General features: G+C 33.4%; 3 protein-coding genes across 3 annotated transcripts in view; 1 reads left to right on the top strand and 2 right to left on the bottom strand.

Annotated features, from left to right (window-relative positions):
• Positions 1 to 2,263: 2,263 nt before the first annotated feature.
• Positions 2,264 to 4,793, top strand: LOC108768222 (GPN-loop GTPase 1). The gene is made up of 4 exons (XM_018518579.1): positions 2,264 to 2,510; positions 3,156 to 3,520; positions 3,612 to 3,841; positions 4,448 to 4,793. The coding sequence occupies exons 1-4, from the start codon at positions 2,264 to 2,266 to the stop codon at positions 4,788 to 4,790; spliced, it is 1,185 nt and encodes a 394-aa protein (XP_018374081.1). The 3' UTR covers positions 4,791 to 4,793.
• Positions 4,794 to 6,219: 1,426 nt separating this feature from the next.
• On the bottom strand, positions 6,220 to 8,951 carry LOC108768214 (heat shock factor protein). The gene is made up of 3 exons (XM_018518570.1): positions 8,402 to 8,951; positions 7,947 to 8,073; positions 6,220 to 6,419 (listed from the first exon to the last, which is right to left on the bottom strand). The coding sequence occupies exons 1-3, from the start codon at positions 8,843 to 8,845 to the stop codon at positions 6,220 to 6,222; spliced, it is 771 nt and encodes a 256-aa protein (XP_018374072.1). The 5' UTR covers positions 8,846 to 8,951.
• A 5,991-nt stretch (positions 8,952 to 14,942) lies between these two features.
• The window catches only part of LOC108768226 (tyrosine-protein kinase transmembrane receptor Ror), a 19,574-nt gene continuing 14,996 nt past the window's right edge, over positions 14,943 to 19,520 (bottom strand). The window contains exons 2-9 of the mRNA XM_018518586.1: positions 18,892 to 19,044; positions 18,432 to 18,523; positions 18,184 to 18,324; positions 17,726 to 17,888; positions 17,220 to 17,500; positions 16,745 to 16,918; positions 15,500 to 15,658; positions 14,943 to 15,406 (exon numbers count right to left, since the gene is read on the bottom strand). Coding sequence (XP_018374088.1) covers positions 15,104 to 15,406; positions 15,500 to 15,658; positions 16,745 to 16,918; positions 17,220 to 17,500; positions 17,726 to 17,888; positions 18,184 to 18,324; positions 18,432 to 18,523; positions 18,892 to 19,044 — 1,466 coding nt within the window. The 3' untranslated portion in view covers positions 14,943 to 15,103. The remainder of the gene's footprint in view (positions 15,407 to 15,499; positions 15,659 to 16,744; positions 16,919 to 17,219; positions 17,501 to 17,725; positions 17,889 to 18,183; positions 18,325 to 18,431; positions 18,524 to 18,891; positions 19,045 to 19,520) is intronic.

Genomic DNA, 19,520 nt, shown 5'->3' with positions numbered 1-19,520 from the left:
CCTATTGCCTGTGGGTGCTTTCCAGCAAGGACACAATCAAACACAGTGTAACACAAGTGAATCGTTTCATCCTTGTTTAACATAAGCAAACAACAAGGACGTATGATTCACTGTGTTACACTGTGTCTGACTGTGTCCCTTGCTGGAAAGCACCCTATGTCTATTGTGTTTCCAGCTTTATTTTGAGAAGACTGGCCAAGCTTACCTCATTGACGAGAACCCAGGCCAATTATATATAGAAGAAGACATATAGCGTTTTCGGCCCGACCGGGTTTGCACCAACCTGGGTTGGATTAATGACGTTTTGCGCTCTCCTATTGGTAGAGCGTGTGACATCAACCAATAGAAAAGATTAATCCAACCCAGGTTGGTGCAAACCCGATCGGGCCGAAAACGCTATCAGATTGAGCCTAACAGACTCCGACAGATTTCAAGAGCAGAAAAATCTTCAAATCATCGTATAAGAGTGCGGCGTACATAAAGAACTTTAATAATTATTACTAATTTCGACAAGTATTTAAGGTAATAAGATAAATTGGTAATTATTCAGAATACCTCCCTCACCTCCGATTTCGATAAAATTAGGCTCATTTGACGCGTTTTTGCATGAAACCAAAGAATCTGGCAGAAAAAAGTGTCGCTCTGCCTCGCGAACCGAGATATTTAGCGTTAAAGTTGACGACTATGGAGGTTAGGAAATCTGTCATACCGACTATGGCCGTGGTCCGAATCATGCTGACAACGCTCATGAGCATTGTTTGTCTTCGTTTAACATTTGACAAACAACAAGGATGAAATGATTTTTAAGCATTGTGAGCGTGTATCGGACCGCGGCCTATGTGTAATAAATTAAACGTATGTAGTAGTGCTTAGACAGTGTCCGCTTGGAATATTTCTAACCCATGTAGACAGTGGGGTGTGAGAACGCGATCTTTCTACTGTCTAGTTAAAAAAACTGTTTTCGCACACCCCACTGTCTTCATGGGTTAGAAATATTCCAAGCGGACACTGTCTAAGGTCTAAGCACTACTACATACGTTTAATTTATTACACATAGGCCGCGGTCCGATACACGCTCACAATGCTTAAAAATCATTTCATCCTTGTTGTTTGTCAAATGTTAAACGAAGACAAACAATGCTCATGAGCGTTGTCAGCATGATTCGGACCACGGCCATAGTCGGTATGACAGATTTCCTAACCTCCATAGTCGTCAACTTTAACGCTAAATATCTCGGTTCGCGAGGCAGAGCGACACTTTTTTCTGCCAGATTCTTTGGTTTCATGCAAAAACGCGTCGAATGAGCCTAATTTTATCGAAATCGGAGGTGAGGGAGGTATTCTGAATAATTACCTTAATATTCTAAATATTTTGTAATTATATACTGTTCATTACATAGTTAATTGGGTAATTATTTAGAGTAACCTCTTCCTCCCTCACCTCAAATCTTTATAAAAATACACTCATTCGACGTGTTTTAATTCAAACCGAAAGAGTCTAGCAAAAAAAACGTGGTGGTCGGCCACGTGATTCAAGTTATTAATCATTAAAGTTGGAGACTTTAGAGATTATTCTAAATAATTACCGTTAATTCTTTATATATATACAAGTGAGTACAAAAAGTATTTGTACAGAGAAAATATTTTCTTAAAAAACTTTATTTTTAAAAAGTAAATATTATCCAGCGAGAAATGAGTCATCAAATTGATGTTGAATCAATATACATTCAATAATTTTAACACCAGTTTGACGTAGATTCGACATTTAATTATCGATTATTTCTTGTTGAATAATTAACAATTTATTCATAAAGAATAAAATAGAACTGTATGTTTCTTAAAATTATGTATACCAAAATGATATGTATTAATTATACAAAATATATCATCCGAAAAATAAGCAAAAATTAAGAATTATATTGTTTGAATGCTCAAAAAGTATTTGTACAGATGAGAAATTTAGCTTCTAAAATCAGGAATACATGCTAAGCTCGTTTGTTTATATTAGAACAGAATGCATTCATTGTATAAAATTGCTAATTAATGTTTATTTTGTACAAATAAGGTTTTTTTTATAACAAATTTCCTTGTACGAATACTTTTTGCTCTCATTATACATATATAATTTTGATATCTCCTATCTAGACAACTATTAAGTCTAACAAGTAGAAAAAAAATATGTTACTTATTGTTCTAATATAATAAATTTTTGGTTTACAATAAAAGTGAAATAATGTGAAACTTAAAATTTACAGATTTAAAAATGGAAGATATCAAAAATAATTCTGATACTATAGAAACGACAAATAATATTTCGGATACTGCATCTACAATGCAAGACGTATCTACAGACGAAAGGAAGATACCATGTATCATTGTACTTGGGATGGCTGGTGTTGGAAAAACATCATTTGTCTCTAGACTTGTTTCTAAATTGTATAATAAAGGAAAGCCATATGTCGTTAATTTAGATCCTGCATGTAAAGAAGTTTCATATCCTGCTAATATAGGTACAAATAAGCTCACATTTAATATGACTGAGGGCCGGGGAGAGAATAAATTAATATTATTCAGGCCCGGTTGTTCCACCTTTTGGTAAATTTTACCTGTGAGGTAAATCTGGTAATCCGCGTATGTGATTGGGTAATTTTGCTACTTATCCAATGGGTAAAATTTATCAAAAGGTTGAACAACCGGGCCTGAATAATATTAATTTATTCTCTCCTCAGTTCTATTGCCCATAACCAAGCGTGATGACTTCTCTCATATAACTGTGGTGCACACGCTAGTTGTACACAGTCATAAGAGACCTACAATTTAACGTTGATTTCGAACGGCAATTTTTGTTTAGAGAAGTACTTGGCAAGGATACTCTCGGTGGTTTGCCATTGCCTGCCAAGAGAAGCTACGAGTGTATATAGTATACTATATTAAGAGGCCAATTCTGTAACTCTTAACGACAGTCGTTGATGTCATTGCACAGATATTATGTAGAGTAAAAAAGTTGCGCAATGACATCAATAATGTCGTTAAGAGTTACAGAATCGGCCCCTAAATATAAATTTATATATAATTTTGATTAACATCATTATCGTTATTATTATTATTATTATTGCATTATCATTTGCTTTAAACAGAGCTATGTTCTTTTTCAGATGTAAGGGACACTGTAAATTACAAAGAAGTGATGAAACAATATAACTTGGGCCCAAATGGTGGTATAGTGACAAGTTTAAATCTTTTTACCACAAAGTTTCATCAGGTTATTGAACTTATTAACAAAGCTAATAAAGAGTACAATTATGTGATTTTTGACACACCAGGACAAATTGAGGTGTTTACATGGTCAGCTAGTGGCTCGATTATAACAGAAGCATTAGCATCTGAATTTCCAACTATTATCGTATATGTGGTAGACACTGTGAGAAGCATTAATCCTATTACGTTCATGTCCAATATGTTATACGCTTGTTCTATACTTTATAAAACTAAGTTACCTTTTATTGTAGTTATGAATAAGGTAATTAGATCTTTTCCTAACTATTTAATGCAAGTATGTTTCAACAATTTAGATACAATCATTTCAATAATGCATCACTAATATGTTTTAGATTGATATTGTTGAACATAGTTATGCAATTGACTGGATGCATGATTTTGAAGCCTTCCAAGAAGCACTCGACAAGGAAAGTGGTTACATTAACAATCTTACACGGAGCATGGCACTTGCACTAGATGAGTTTTATAGTCATTTGCAATGTTGTGGCGTTTCTGCGAAAACGGGTGCCGGAATTGATGAATTTCTGGAGCTTGTTGAAGCTGCCATAAAGGAATATGAAACGTAAGAACTATTATTTTAAAAATATGCAAATTGCTACATAGTAATGGTGCAGCATATAATTATTTATGTGTACACACACACACACACACACACACACACACACACACACACACACACACACACACATTATATAATATATATATCTTATGAGTTCCCAAAACAGATTGTTATTTCCTTCACTCTCCATTACAAACTTCTATGTAGAAAAATCTATGCTTATAACATTTAATTTCCCAATAATCCTCTTATAAAAACTAAGGCATACATAAGGTTTGTTTGCATTGCATGTTTCAACATGGTACAACATGCTTCTACTACAGCACCTACTTGCACCAACGCGCTTGTTAGAGTGAGTAGAATGTATAGTAAGAGCATGTTGGAGCATGCGATGCGAACACACACACACACACACAAATCTTATATATGCCTCAGTTTTAATAAGATTATTACTGAAAAATTAAATGTTATGAACAAACCTATAGGATGACAGATTCGAACTTAGGAATCATCAATAACGTGCAAAGATTGCTCTTATATGGAGCAATGTGTCAGTCTACATAAATTATACTTATTATTTGTGATATTTATATTGTTTTATTTTTAAAGGAGTTACAAAAAAGATTGGGAAAAATTTAAGATGGAGAGAGAAGCTCAACGAAAAAAGGCAAAAAAGGAACAATTAGAAAAAGCTAGTAAAAAGGCAATGGGAGAAGTTGTGTCTTTTGTAACAACGGTTAATAGTGGTCGCGACACTCCGGAAATCTATTTGAGACACGCATGCAATGAATCAAGCGAAGACGAAGACGGAACAGAAAACAATTTCGAGGAAAATGAAGATGAAAAGGAGAAAAATGAAGAGTCGTTTAGAAATTTCTTAGAGAGACATAGAATAGAACAAGCTAAACGCAAGAATAATCAGGAATTCGAACCTAATACAAGTAAAAATTGATAATCACAATGTATTTTTATAATTTCTTCGTAAATAAATTATTTAACAAAAAAATATTGTTTTAATTTCCGTAAAACGTTTTAATTAAAAAAAATTGCTTACCTCATTTCTTATTGTAAAACAAATAATATCTTTGAATTAAACTTTAATTTCTAACACTGATAGACTAGATGTATATTGAGGTAGATTCTACTATAACAATTATAATGTGGAAAATTTTATTCCTTGTAGATTGTCGACGCCCATGTTTATAGGTGTAAAAATAAAATTATATGATTTAAATTCAAGTTCTAGCATTTATGTATGTTTTATATTTTTTAATTTTCAATAAATTCGACTATCTTCTCGAATTTTTTTGTTTTTAACTTTACATTTTTCAACTTTTTAGTAATGTTAAATTAATGCTATTTTTATATTCAATTTTGATTTAAATGCTATTATTCTAATAATCTAATTGCATTTGAAGTCTATTAATTTAAGAGTAATTGAAAATTTAAGTTGTGTGGACAATTATTATATTTTCTTTTTAGCTGTTAGAATAACTTGCTAAAACTAGAACAATCTATATTAAACTAGTAATTTACTTTAAATCTTTCAAATACATATATTTTTTATACTTATTATTTCGCCATAAAACAAATGCTAATTGTTACAATTATGGCATATTAAAATACATTTATAATTCTAAGCAGGATTGTAAGGCTCGTAACATATTCTTGTAAGACTTGTAAGAATTTTTACATGTTTATATATCTTTATACAATATTTTTACAGACAGTTTCTTACTAGCCATAAAATTTACAAGAAATCGTAGATATTTACGAATAATCGTATGTCTTACGATACATATGCATAAAATTATAATACTAATCATAAGTTCTTACAAGTTTTACGAGTCTTACGATTCTGCTTAGAATTGACCCATTAACTTGTGAGTATATGTACAGGGTGTAATCTTGAAATTCGCAAATCAAAATATTACAGCAAAAAAATTTTCGAAATATAAGTGCGAAATATTAACACCTTCAGTGTTTAAACATAATTAAACGTAATCCGTCTAAACTTAATTTATAATTGGCCATATTTAAATCCTTATTATTTCACAAACTCTATTGCTTAAAAAAAATAAAAAATTACAAATAACTTTTTTACTCAATTTTTTGAAAACTCTTAATGTAGGACTTTAATTCGCTATTTCGGAACAACCTATACATATAAGTTTTATATTAGATATATGTATATATATTATATTGTTGCGTCCGCTTCGCACGATCGGCGGCGGCGTAACAATATATTACAAATGTATCTCAGATTTGTGATTAATCATATTAAATAATTATATTAAATTAAACATAGTATCATAATAACTTTATATTATAATGTAAATATTGGTTAAGAGAAAATTAAAATCAGCAGTTCTGCATTGATTTCAATGAATATTTTGAATATTAAAGTGCAAATCACGTTTATCTATCAAAGCAATGCACTGAGGTGGCGTGATTATTTTGCGTTCAAACGATGTATTGATCTTTGTAGGAAGAAACTGGTATGCAGAATATTTTATATTTCGTTCTATGGTAGGTTTCTGATTTGAAACATTGTTGAATTCAATCTCATAAAGAACAGGAACTGAAACATATAATTATTAATATTTTAGATATTTAAAATATATTTAATATTTGGAGACATACAAATATCGTTAAAATAATGTCAACAATATTTATATTAATTTTATATTTACATTTAATATTTATATTTCTATTAACTTTTTGAAGAAATTTTATTTCAAGGAAGAATTTGACAATAATTAATAATTGTTAAATATATCATATATATATATAAATTTTGATATATATATGTATATATATCAAAATAATATATAAAAAAAAAATAAATTTATTTTATAGAGCTCTCTCAATATTAGAAAATAAGAATTTAGATAGTAATATACACAAACGATGACCGTGTTATTAGCTCTCATTTGCCCGATTTTATTTTAAAAATTCAAATAATATCCAGATTTTATTCTAATATAATTTTCTTATTGATTAAAATTAGTTTTCTATAGAATAAAACAAATAATCGAAGTTTTCATTTATTTTTATGTACACATTGAGATTTCTGTTATTCTTAATTTTATTGATAAAATTAAAAATAACAGAAATCTTAATATGTGTACTTTTGCTATTTTTATTGTTATGGTAATTTAAACATTAATATTAGGGTAACTATCCCTATTAATGTGCCTTTTAGCCAACTTGCTTATTACTGAATTAATTATTAAATATTGTAGCTTTAATTTTATCTGCTTGCAATCAATATCGGTTTTTCAACTATTTCTTTTTCTTATAATACTTCTTTAATCTAAAAAATGTTAATACTTTATAATGTTTTTGATAAAAATAAAAAACATGTTTAGTGAGTCCTCCAAGCAGCGATGGCCCTATTAATGTGCCTCCAATTTGTGTGCCTATCCACATTTGACTCATTTTAACATATAGTTACTAAAATAGGTAATAAATTTAAGTTAATTGTTTAAGTTAATATTACATAAATCATTATTTCAATTATATATTTATTTCAATGTACACTCATAACACAACGTTCTCAGCTCCAATACAGGGCACATTAATAGGGACAAGCTTAAAATCTTGCAGTACGTATTACTGGATTCACATAAATTCCTCATATCTTTTGAAAAATATTTAAAATACTTTAATATTCAAAAAATAAAATATTATCTTCAATATCGTATGCATTAATAATTTAATTTAACAAGAAAAAAATATTTTTTCTTATTTATTCGTGCTAGTTTTCTTTATGACTTATCGAAATACAAAAGCACACTAATAGGGACAGGCACAGTAATTGCGACAGTTACCCTAGCAATGAAAGATAGAAATTATATAGTGTAAACCCGAAAAAAAAATTATTTATTCTCGAAAGTCCTTTATATCGATCACAAAAATAAAATTAATTTTTTTGAACAATTTAGACTCCTATTTTGTAACTCTCTTATCGACAATTATAATGTCATTGCACAACTTTTTTACCATATATAAAACCTTTGCAATAATAATGTAAAACGTTACTGTTATTAAGAGTAGGGCTTTAATATGATTTGATATAAGTAATCAAATTCAATTTTTATTGTACCTGTATCTTCTTGAGTGTTTCTTATTTGTTTTGGAGTATTATCTTTTGTTATAATTAATTTTTTTCCTTGATTGTGTTCCCGTCGATATTCTTGGGTAATTTGCTCCAAAGTTTCAGTTAGCGCCAACTTGCGAATTATAATAATTATAGTACCACACATATGCGTATGAATTATATTATCTACCAAGAAGTCAAAATATTTTTGAAAAAATCAAATAATAAATTAATATTAAATATTATATATATTAAGCAATATAGATCTATATCTGTTAACAAATATTATATTATACATTAAGCAATATAGATCTATATCTGTTAATAAATATTAATAATCAAATTTTCCGTTCTTCATTAGTTTACAATGTAAATCAAACTCAGAAGAAGTTGTATAAGCTTTCTTTTTTTTACACTATACAACGAATGAAAATATCATAACTCGCGTTTGACAAATGTACCTGACACAGTTTTAAGCGAGATACGTGATTTGTTTCCGATCGCGGACTCTCTTCCTCATTTTTCGCGGTTTCATGTTGCGAGCACCGGGTTTTCCTACCGGTTTTCCGGCACACCTTGGATAACATGTCGATGCGGTCGGCTCGGAAGTTGTCGTGCAGGAACTCGTGCACGTGTGGGTTGCAAGAGTTGCAGGCTGGGTCGCGGCCGTGGTAAGTGACTTTGCGGAAACCATAGAGATTCAGTTGCCTGATGAAGCTAGTGATATTGCTCGTCTTGAAGATGGGCCGGCGCGTATCCAAGTATTCCGTCTGGAATCTTTTATAATCGAGCAGTATGGTGTCACCGTTCGCACCCCAACGGATTGCTCCAGTCTCGCACTCGTTCACTATCCGCCAGAGCTTTTGCGGAAATCGCATTGACTGCAGCACGCAATCCTCGTACATCCTTGTAGTTGTCACTGAGTATGGTTGATCGAACGAATGGCCGCGCGTGAATCGAAAACAACGCGTTTCGAACGTTTCTCGTTCCGTCCGTGCCTTGTCTTGTTCTTCCTCCGAGACCATCTTCGAAACAAATGACTGTCGTATCACGGCAACAACAATCAAGGCAATCCATGCAAAATTGGCACATCGCTGATCAAAAACTGATCTGTTTTATATCCAGATCGTGATTCTGATTCGAATATCAAGCTACGGTCCCCATTCTTGAAAAGTATCGCATACAAAAAACTAGGGAAATGCTATAGTATGTATATGTAACGCATACTATAGTATTTCCTTAGTTTTTCGTATGCGATATTTTTCGAGAATAGAGGTACTGTGGTCCCAAAAAATCTTTTTCCATGTTTCCTCGTCGTTCTTTTCTATTCACTTCAACTCAAAGAGATTAATTTATTCTACGTTCACTGCAGTTAGCTCTTGTTAATAATTGATTGTATATATATATATATACATTTACATATTATACACACATACATACACACATATCCATATAATAGATATAATCGCGCGACTATTTTCACATTAATAATGAAGCAAATTTGAATATATGTATCGCACTCCTTCAGAAAAGTGACAACTAAAAAATATGAAATTCAGAAGAGAGGAAAAGAAAATTTTAAAACGTATTTTAAAATTAATTATTTATTACAAAATTAAATATAAGTTAATTTAAAGCTCATCACAAATTGCTAATTATTTTAAATTTGTTAGAAATATAATGTAGATATTAATTTTGTTATGGTATTCAGAAATTATTTCTATTTTGGTTTGTCATTTTTCCCTGTTGTGTTTTTTTAAAATGTGTTTTTTTTTGTGTATTTTTTTCAATTTGTATCACTTCTTGATTGAAAGCTAACGTATTTAAAACATAATCAGTACCATAAACATATATAGCTTAGGGAGGCGGGAAGATGTAGCCCTCTCCTAAATCTTAAAAAACAAAAATAAAATTAAAAACTTAAACGGACTATGCTTAATGAGTATTTACAAGAAAAAAATTAGTTTTAGAAAAGAAGAAAGAATTGGAGATGAAAGTTGTAGAAAGATATTCTGAGAATCTAAGACAACTAATGTTATAAATTTAAGTTTTTTAGTTTGAAGAATCAGTTTACAATGTGTTAAGGGAAAAATATATATTTTAACTCATAAAATAGCTTATATATTTATTATATTTATATTATCCTTAATAATATCTATCTTAGGTTTATAACATATCCTAAAATCTATAAGGTATTTACTAAGAGGATTATAATAGGGATTATAATACGGGACCTATCCTATCCTAGGTCTATCCTAGGTTTATTAATAATACCTTATTTATATAGTAAATTAGTGAACTAAACATGTGATTTTGCGATTTACCTATCAGTAATTAATTAAAAATAATATAAAACAAAACTAGTCCAATATTCTATAATATTGGATTATCTTACGCCTCTCTCCGGGTTAAAAAATCTCAATTCTCATTTGATCCCCCTTCTAAATAAAATCCTGGCTACGTCCATGATCCGCATATAATACAGAATTTGAGTCGATGTATGTCACTTTCCTTGCGAGGATGCAATATATACCATTCCAAGATATAAATTGACGTTATTTGTCATCATTTTGACGTCAAAGATGTCATTTTGATATCAAAATAATGACAAATAACGTCAATTTGCTTGCTGGGATATATTGAAAAAATATTTAACGCGTTGTGTATAAAGTGTTCTTTGCTAATTGAATATATCTATTGTGACGTGATGTTTATACCGTCCGTCACAAGGGTCGTTTGACCTGACCAGCATTCTTGTCCTGTGTCTACCTGTCGCGGAGGCATTCTTGTCCTGTGTCTTCCCGTCGCGGAGGGCGGGCGTGCCAGAGCTTATCACGACTTTTCGGGCGACTTTTGCGATTGCGTTTTGCCAACTATTATTTCTTTTTGTTAAGCGTTTCTTTAGAATTTTGTATAGTCAGCGGCTACAAACCTGTTACGATGAAGCTGCGTCTCACCATCCCCAGCGGACGTCGAGAGAGAAGACCGGGGACACATCCGCGGAGAGGTGAGACCACCGCCGGAAGGGAGGACGCGCAGGTGAAACCGCTTTACTTTTAACGTAAAATTCTGTTGCGAGCGTGATCCTCTTGCCGGATTCTTTGTAGAAAAATTGCTCCAAAGGAGAAAGAGACATGCGGCATGAAGGGGAGGCGCCACCCCTTGCCTCCCACCGCGCATAGGAACCCGGCTGTCGGTGCCGCGAGGAGGACCCTGCAGGACGACGACTCCCCGCCACGGAAAAGGGAACTGTACGGCGGAGGATTGTTACTGCCCTTGCATCCGGAAGGCCCTTGGGTTCGGATGAAACAGAGGAAGGCCCTGCGAGCAGCCACCATAGATGCCCGCCATCAGTCACATCCCGCGTGCCGAATTCAGGGCGCGCGACGCGACAGCGATTCGCAAGGGCGCACGAGATCCGCGAGAGGGCTCGCAACCAATCAAGAACGATAAGGCTCATAATCATGTGGGTCTGCGATACCTGTGCGCAAAGACATAGAGAATGGACTGCGCGATCCGTGTGTCAAAATGGTCGATAGGGAAGAGAGAGAGGGACCGTGGCAGACAGCCATTTCTATCTCTTTCCATTCAATGGTATAATGGGAGAGAGAATGAGAGGGAGTTGGCCGTCTCCCACGCTCCCTCTCTCTCATTATTGTCGACCACATTTGATACATTACATAGGCCGGTATTCATAGTCGGATCTTATATTTAAGACCGTCTTAAGTACAGTCTTAAGATGTCATGAACCAATCAGAAGGCCGCATTAGCGACTTAAGACATTACTTAAGACGGTCTTAAAATAAGAACCGACTACGAATACCGGCCTTAGATACGGATCGCGCAGTTCATTCTCTATGTCTTTGTCTCCCGGAAGGACCCTGGCACTTGTGCTGTGGCGAGCGATTAGAAAAGACGTACGCGAGGACACAGGATTGCCGTGGAATACCGCCATTAAAGCAGAGAGAGAGAGAGAGAGAGAGAGAGAGAGAGAGAGAGAGAGAGAGAGAGAGAGAGAGAGCCGCAAAGGGAGGATCCTGTGGTGAGACGAGTGCAGCGTATGGTAAAGCCGCCGATTTCCCGACCGGGAGGAATCGCACGAATCCGCGAAAGATTAATTTCGAAAGTATTAGTTTCGTTGAGATTGTTGCGAGGGGCTGCATAGCAGGCGCGCAGCGCGTGCCATCCCGCCCGATACCGTTCGAACCACGTGGACTTCAAGTGAGTTTTCTACACGCCCGCCACGGCCACAGTCAGGTCATTTCGTTCGTATTGTTGAATAGTGTTTCATATCGCGCTTGAGTGCGCAAAATTGCGCTAGATTTCGGATAGTATTCTTGCGTTTTTGTATGGTATTGTTCATCGTGCTGTTGTATTGCGTTGTATTGTTCCGAGAGTGTGAGATTCCAGATAATATTCGTGTACGCGCTGTAATTCCGTCCTTCTCGGATGGGACAGATATCTTCTTCATCATAGGTCGAGCTCGAAGTTGGAATTGTGCACGCGTTAGACACGGCCAAGCGCTCTGCGATTCCCGCGGCCCGGTTATTTTCCATCGTTACATCTACGATTCGTCGAGTAATTGAAAAGTTTAGAGCTCCGTCGAGATAAGAATTCTCGCATTTAATACCGCGAGTCGAGAACGCCGCTTACGAGGGCAATTCCGCCCCTCCCCCCTCCTTAACGCCTTCCTGACTGCATGAGCGACTAGTTAACATCTACCGTGTACGGCACCGTGTAAAGGAGTGACCGAATATATTTGTTATCTATTTCTATTACAAAATTTGCCTATTTCATTGTGTATCGCCCTATTCGTTTTCCAAGGCATCCTCCGTTCCTGGTCACGAACCACCCCCTCTACCAATCTCGTGCCGAACAGTCGGCCGAACAGTTGGCCAAACAGTCGGTTTATTCGGATCGTCTGGCGTTCGTATTCGTGATCTTGTCGAGATTTTTGTGATTCAAGGAAATTCTGCGAGTTAATTTCGCGAAAGAGTGTCACGCTCTCTCGTGCCTGGCGCTCAAAAATTCGGTGTTGAGAGTACGGATAATCGGAGATTGTAAAATTAACTGATATTACTGATTCTGAGTGGAGAGTGAAGACTCGAGAAATTCTAAAGAATTACGATCTCGAATGTGCGACGAAGATTTTACATTACGCTCGTGAGTACGGCACTATATAATTTCTTCGCGTTTGCTGTAAATTCTTTTATGAATTGTGAGTTGAACGAAGAAGGAAAAGAAGAATGAAATTAATTGTGTGGGGGGCAATAAGTTTTTTTTAATAAAAATTGATTACAATATTATTATTTTATTTTACACGTATTTAGTTATACTTTGGAAATAATATTATAAACTACACCAAGAATATATTTTTTTTATTTACATTTCTTAACTTAATAACATTATAAATTTCATAAAGATAAATATATGAAATGACAATATTAAAAATTTTGTAAATATTATGCTCTAATAAATGTAATATGATTTATAGAAATTGATTCCATCTGTTTCATCTTAACGGCGGTTATTTATTACTTTATTCTGCTTATATTTCTAATGTTACATATCTAATATTATTATCTTTATTATCTTTAATACGTTTCTACTACACTAAAAAACGTTAATAAAAGAGTTCTAATATAAAAATGGTATTAATACTCGTAGACGTGCATTCGAAAGCTTTGATATTTCAAACTTTCCTTCATTCCTTATATAACACATAGTTTACATTTTTTTATATTTATGGTAATCAAGAGACACGGTAGTGTCTCGCGCCAAGTGAGCGCGCAGCGCGAGACCGCCTCGTGTCTTTACGCGAGTCAGCGAGATGCGAGCATCCGAAATTATTGATTTTTAATTATTACGAAAATCCGTAATGTAATTATTCATTTGGATGATAGATTGAAGCTTTATTTATCAATTGATTAATATTTATAAATTGATTAAGATTGTTTGATTAAAAACAGAATGTAAAATTAATTTTACATCCTAATTTAATATTTTGATTGAATTGTGATATAATATTATAAATACTAAATAGATATTGATCTAAACTTTTATTGTAAAAATTGTTATCTGACAAGAGTTATCTCATATTAAATTACATCAAGTACGTAACATTTTTTTATCAATTCGAGATCAATTTTTTCTTAATAAAAATTCCGAAAATATTAAATAAAATAATTGACTAAAAACTTAATAGAAAGAATTTTAATTACAAAATATTTAATTACATAATATTTAATTACAAAAATATATAATATTACAATATATATTGAAACTTGAGAAGCTGCAGAAACCGATTGCAAACTTGTCGAAGCATCTGCCATAAAATTTGATGCATCTATATATACCTATAGATGCCTGACAACTTTTTATCTACTAAGCTGCTATTTCGTTAGATAATAATGACAAGATATATTCGTGCTTTATACTGTTCAGTTGTCACTTCAATAATATAATAAGCTGTGCACTTCACAAACGGTATATTATTAACTTTAGGCCTTTATTAGTAGACTGCGGAACTTTATGCAAAATACTTAACTGAATATTAACTATCGGACAGTTTTAGCAGTCAATCGTTGTTCGTTAAAGAGTTATTAAAAGGTGAATTAAAAAGATTGAGATTGCTATCTGTAAATTTACAAAATTACAAAATATGCATTTAATGCAAAACATTCAGTTAAGTATTTTGCATAAACTTCCGCAGTCTATTTATTAGTTTGTAACTCTTAACTATAGTGTCGATGTCGTTATATTGTATACTTTTTACCATGTTTAAAATTTGCGCAACGACAGTGTAACGACATCAACACTGTCATGTGTCAATGTTAAAGGCCGCAGCACACACTCTTGCATAACGCATAATGCATAGTGCATAAAGGAATCAACCAATCAAAATTCTTCTTTTTCATGGAACAAGAGGAAAGGAAAGACTCTGATTAGTTGATTCGCTTATGCACTATGCGTTATGCAAAAGTGTGTGCTGCGGCCTTAAGAGTTTCAGAGACCTTAGTTTTCGTTACTTTGTAGGGATTCTATAGGCTTCATATTTCTTATCGGTTTATTTTTCACGCACATCAAATTTGTATCACGCTTTACTCGCACGAAATAATTTTGAAAGTTGAAGTTTCAATATTTCTTTTACTGTCACAAATATATCAATCGGACACAGCTGGAAGGGCCTGCAGATACTCGCGAGGGATCGCAGGAGCCGGAAGCAAATAGCCATCCGGATCCAAAACGGCCGGGGTCCGTAGCAGCACTGGACCTTGCGGCGGTCTGGGCAGCGTTCCTTGCCGGGTCAATTCGTTTTGTGCTTTTTCCAGCTTCTCCAGAATATCGGGAAACTTGATTCGTTCCCGCGGTTCGATCTTCCAACAATCGTGCATTATTTGGCAAACGATGGACGGACACTCGTCTGGTGGAATAAGCATCGTCCCTTGAAGTATGAGTTTTACGACCTGGAACAATCGTTGAGGAATACGTACGATCTCCATTTAATAGAACTGATAAACTGAAAAAGAAATTTTAGAGTATTCTTTACATAGTCTAACCTCTTCGTTACTGAATCCGTAGTACGGCTGCTTTCCAAATGAGTAAACTTCCCAAAGAACTACACCAAAACTCCATACATCGGTCTCTAACGTGAACCTGCCATATACTACACTTTCCGGCGACATCCAACGTACTGGCAGCAAACGTGATCCTCCAATCTGAAAAGGATGTTAATTATAATGTTTATATAATTTAGTAGTAGTAATGGGGAGATGAGTGGAACCATATCAGTCCCTATATATCTGAATCAAGTCAAAGAGTCATCTAAATCTAAATTAGCATATATAGTTCCTTTGTGACTCTTGCTAAGTTAGTATGGATTATAAAATGTTCCGTACATACGGAATGTGAGATTTGAATTCGTGACCTGTCGGTTACGTCGCTCTCATATATTTCTCTTTATTATATAATTATATAATTAAAATTTATAATAATTTTCCGTTAATAACATCCGTGTCAAAGAAATGGAGAAGACATAAAACTATGTAGAAAATTTCAAAATTTTCTGAAGAGTCCTTGCCCAGCTAATATGCATGTGCAAGAGACATCATAAAAACATTATAAAAACATAATAAAGACATCTTTAAGACATTATACATATTTAAAAGATATCTAAAAGACATTAAAAATAAAGACGTCTTCTAGCGCACGCACGCACGCACGCACACACACATACACACCAGTGCGTGTTGTCGAGATATATTATTGTTACAAATTTATTTTTAACAATGCTAAGATTTTATTTCGCCAGGAAATTAAATACTAAGTATAAGCATATTCGGGCCTATGACAGTCAAAGCTAAATCTCTTTTGCCTAAATAATTCCCAGTGAATTATCTATATCCTGTATATGTACATGCATATGTATATATCATATTTTTGTAGTTATTCAAACTGCGCGCCGAAATTTTTTCGAACTTTATTTAACGCAATTAAACTACTGCAATAATATCACAAGTTAAATTAAATTGACAATGTGCTGAAAACCTTAAATAAACTTATTTTTAACCCTCCGTGAACCAAGTGGAGTGTGACATACTCCAGCAAGATGAATTTCTATAACTTTTTAAAAAGTACCGCGCGTATGTTACCAGTTTCGAGCAACTAGAGAGTGCGTTGTTACCAATCATACTAAATTATAGTATATTTATGATGAAGTACAGCATGGGGCATGAGATATATGTATATTCAGATATAATTTATATTGATTTTCCACCTAGTTCATAGAGAGTTAAAAATTTTACCTTGTAATAGTCGCAAGTGTAAATATCTCGTGACATGCCGAAATCAGCGATTTTCACTATTAAGCCTGAGCCCACCAGACAGTTTCGACACGCTAAATCACGATGCACGAATCTTTGCGCCGACAGGTACGTCATGCCGGTCGCAATTTGAATCGATATCCAGTGTAGCGAGTCCTATAAACAATGACACGTCATCGTCAAATTATTTCTACCGCGATAAAAAATTTCACTAGAATTGCATTGCAATAATATATCACGTAATGATGAATTTCAGATAGAAAAAAAAACATTGAAATATCACACTCCAATTCGCGTGCACAGTGAATCATAATTCAAGATATGATAAGAATTGCTCTGACAACTTGCGATTAAAGGCGGAGCTTCCACATAAATTCACTAACGTCATTGCACAATTTCCTCAACTAATTATCATTATAATTCTTCAATTAATTACAAAGGTATTGTGACACTATACCTTCGTTAATGGCTGTAATTCAGGTTTCGACGATCTTAATTGTGAGGAATTTGTCCGTAGTACTTCGGCGAGGTCACCATACGGCATATATTCGAATACCATCCACGGATTATTTGTCGCATCTCGAAGTACCATGCCCTTTAAGGACAAAATGTTCGTATGGCCGAACGTAGACATGATGTCTACTTCGCGCATAAAGTCCTGCTCGGTTTCGGGCGTGGCAGTATCTTTTAGAACTTTTATAGCCACAATCTCCTTCGTGTCTCCATTGTGCCACTCGCCTGTGAAATTTTTATATTATGAAAGATCTAGCACTATCTAGCGATAACTCTATATGAAGCCAGTCCTATGAAAAACTAGTATATTAAAAAATAATAAAAGAAATTTATTTTTCGACATTATAACTCCCTAATCTCATTAAATTGATTAGAAGAATTGACTTAAAGAATTGATAAATTTTTTTATTTTATTTTGTTTCCACTTACATTGTATACTCAAAATTTTACCTTTGTAAACTTTTCCAAAGCACCCTTCGCCGATGTCGTGAAGAAATATAAGACTTTCACGTTGTATTATCGGAACCCCCGGAGGCGTGCAGGTAAAATATTGAGGATTAGACGTGTACTTATGCGCTAATAATAAGTCTTTCTTCAGATTTATTGGAGTTCCCTGATAAAATATGACGAGCAAAATAATTATTAAGAATAATTAAAAATTTGCAGATATTAAAAATATCCGTGGGATGCACAATTAATGAAAGAATGTAAATATTGAAACAGTGGAAAAATGTCTTTGAAATAAATTTACTGTGTGTGTTGAAATATAGATTATAAATTATTTATAAAAAGGAAATTTTAGATCCAGATTAGAAGAACACATAAAAAACATAGTGGAAATGTGTGAATATATATCATTGTTTATGCATCTTAGGATGGCATTGTTTCAAGAAAAGTTATGTACTTACATCTAAAGAACTTCTTTGCGATTTGATGTTGTAACTCCGTCTTCTTACGCCATATACAATGCTTAATAAGAGCACAATTACCGCGACGAAAGCTACAACTACTCCTATGATTTCAGGTACTTTGTATTTCAATCCCACTACCTGTCACATTGATTTTGAATAATTTATTATACTAGTAAACAGACAGTAGCGTTTATTGCAGATATTTAAATATATATAAAACTTCAATTTTAGTGGATATAATGTACCTGTTTAGCTTCCGGAAGTACATTCGTGCTATTTGTGCTGTTGTTGCCGCTTGGAGGTATTATGTTATATATAGGACGAGGCGTTAAAGGAACTAAAATATTGTTATCATATTACATTAGGTCACATTAATCTTAATACCGCATTTATAATAATACGGTTTTATCTTTATTTATAATTTTTGGAGTCGATTTTGGAATCGGTTTGTATTCATTGTCATCTCTAATTTCTTCACCTCTAAATAACTTTATTCATGAGGTATCTCCCAGATTACAATGTAGATATTTCATGGATAAAATTATCCGCACTTATTTAGAAAAGAAATTGAACATTAGTCATGCCCTCTTAATCTTTCAATTGTCAAGTAAATCATTGTGGTAAACTATTTTTACGTTTATTTTTATATTTAAAATTGCTCATCTTCTGTAGTAAAACTTTTGTGAAAGAGTAGAGTAGCTTTACCGATTAGACGATTTGGACATCTTAAATCTGATGTCGGTAACGATAAGTCATGAGGACACACACATTTCGATGTGTTGTCCGCGAAGCTACGGCAGGCCGCTTCCTTTCCACAAATCCATGGATTATCCCTGCATGCTTTGATCTGGAAGTTTCCTAGCAAAAAAAATTTTAATGAATAACTACAAAAATAGCAGTTTTGTAGAAATTTTTATTTTCTTGTAAATTTTTTTATATATTCGCAAAAATATTTATATTTTTTGTAGAAAAATCTACGCAATAATAAAATAAATTACAATTTTCTAAAATTAAGAAAATAATAAAAGTAATATTTCACGAAAATGTACAATTTTTTAAAAAATAGTACAAAAATCTATAAATTTTAAAAATTGGAAAATTTGAGACCAATTGCACTATATCTGACTGATGTTGATTGGATGCGCTTAGTGATAAATCTGCAATAAAATCATTTTTCTCTACATCTTGTGCTCCCCTTCAATGATGGCTTAGTAAATATTTTCGGAAGCTTAAAGCTATAGTCCAGTCGTCAGAGATCTGACATCTAAAAATGATCCGACCTGGCTGAAATTTTGTGTGAATGTACATTAGTAGTCCCCAAAAAAGATGCAAAA

The sequence above is a fragment of the Trachymyrmex cornetzi genome, unplaced genomic scaffold (genome assembly GCF_001594075.2).
Source record: "Trachymyrmex cornetzi isolate Tcor2-1 unplaced genomic scaffold, Tcor1.1 scaffold77, whole genome shotgun sequence".
NCBI lineage: Eukaryota > Metazoa > Arthropoda > Insecta > Hymenoptera > Formicidae > Trachymyrmex > Trachymyrmex cornetzi.
This window is presented reverse-complemented; position numbering and strand designations above follow the sequence as displayed.

Excerpts from the sequence above, each read along its gene's own strand:
- LOC108768222 (XM_018518579.1), top strand. The coding sequence starts at position 2,264 with ATGGAAGATATCAAAAATAATTCTGATACTATAGAAACGACAAATAAT. Across the intron at positions 2,511-3,155 it reads TTCATATCCTGCTAATATAG|ATGTAAGGGACACTGTAAAT; the intron begins GTACAAATAAGC and ends GTTCTTTTTCAG. Across the intron at positions 3,842-4,447 it reads GCCATAAAGGAATATGAAAC|GAGTTACAAAAAAGATTGGG; the intron begins GTAAGAACTATT and ends TTATTTTTAAAG.
- LOC108768214 (XM_018518570.1), bottom strand. The coding sequence starts at position 8,845 with ATGTACGAGGATTGCGTGCTGCAGTCAATGCGATTTCCGCAAAAGCTC. Across the intron at positions 8,074-8,401 it reads CTCGCTTAAAACTGTGTCAG|TTGGCGCTAACTGAAACTTT; the intron begins GTACATTTGTCA and ends ATAATTCGCAAG. Across the intron at positions 6,420-7,946 it reads AAACACTCAAGAAGATACAG|TTCCTGTTCTTTATGAGATT; the intron begins GTACAATAAAAA and ends TATATGTTTCAG.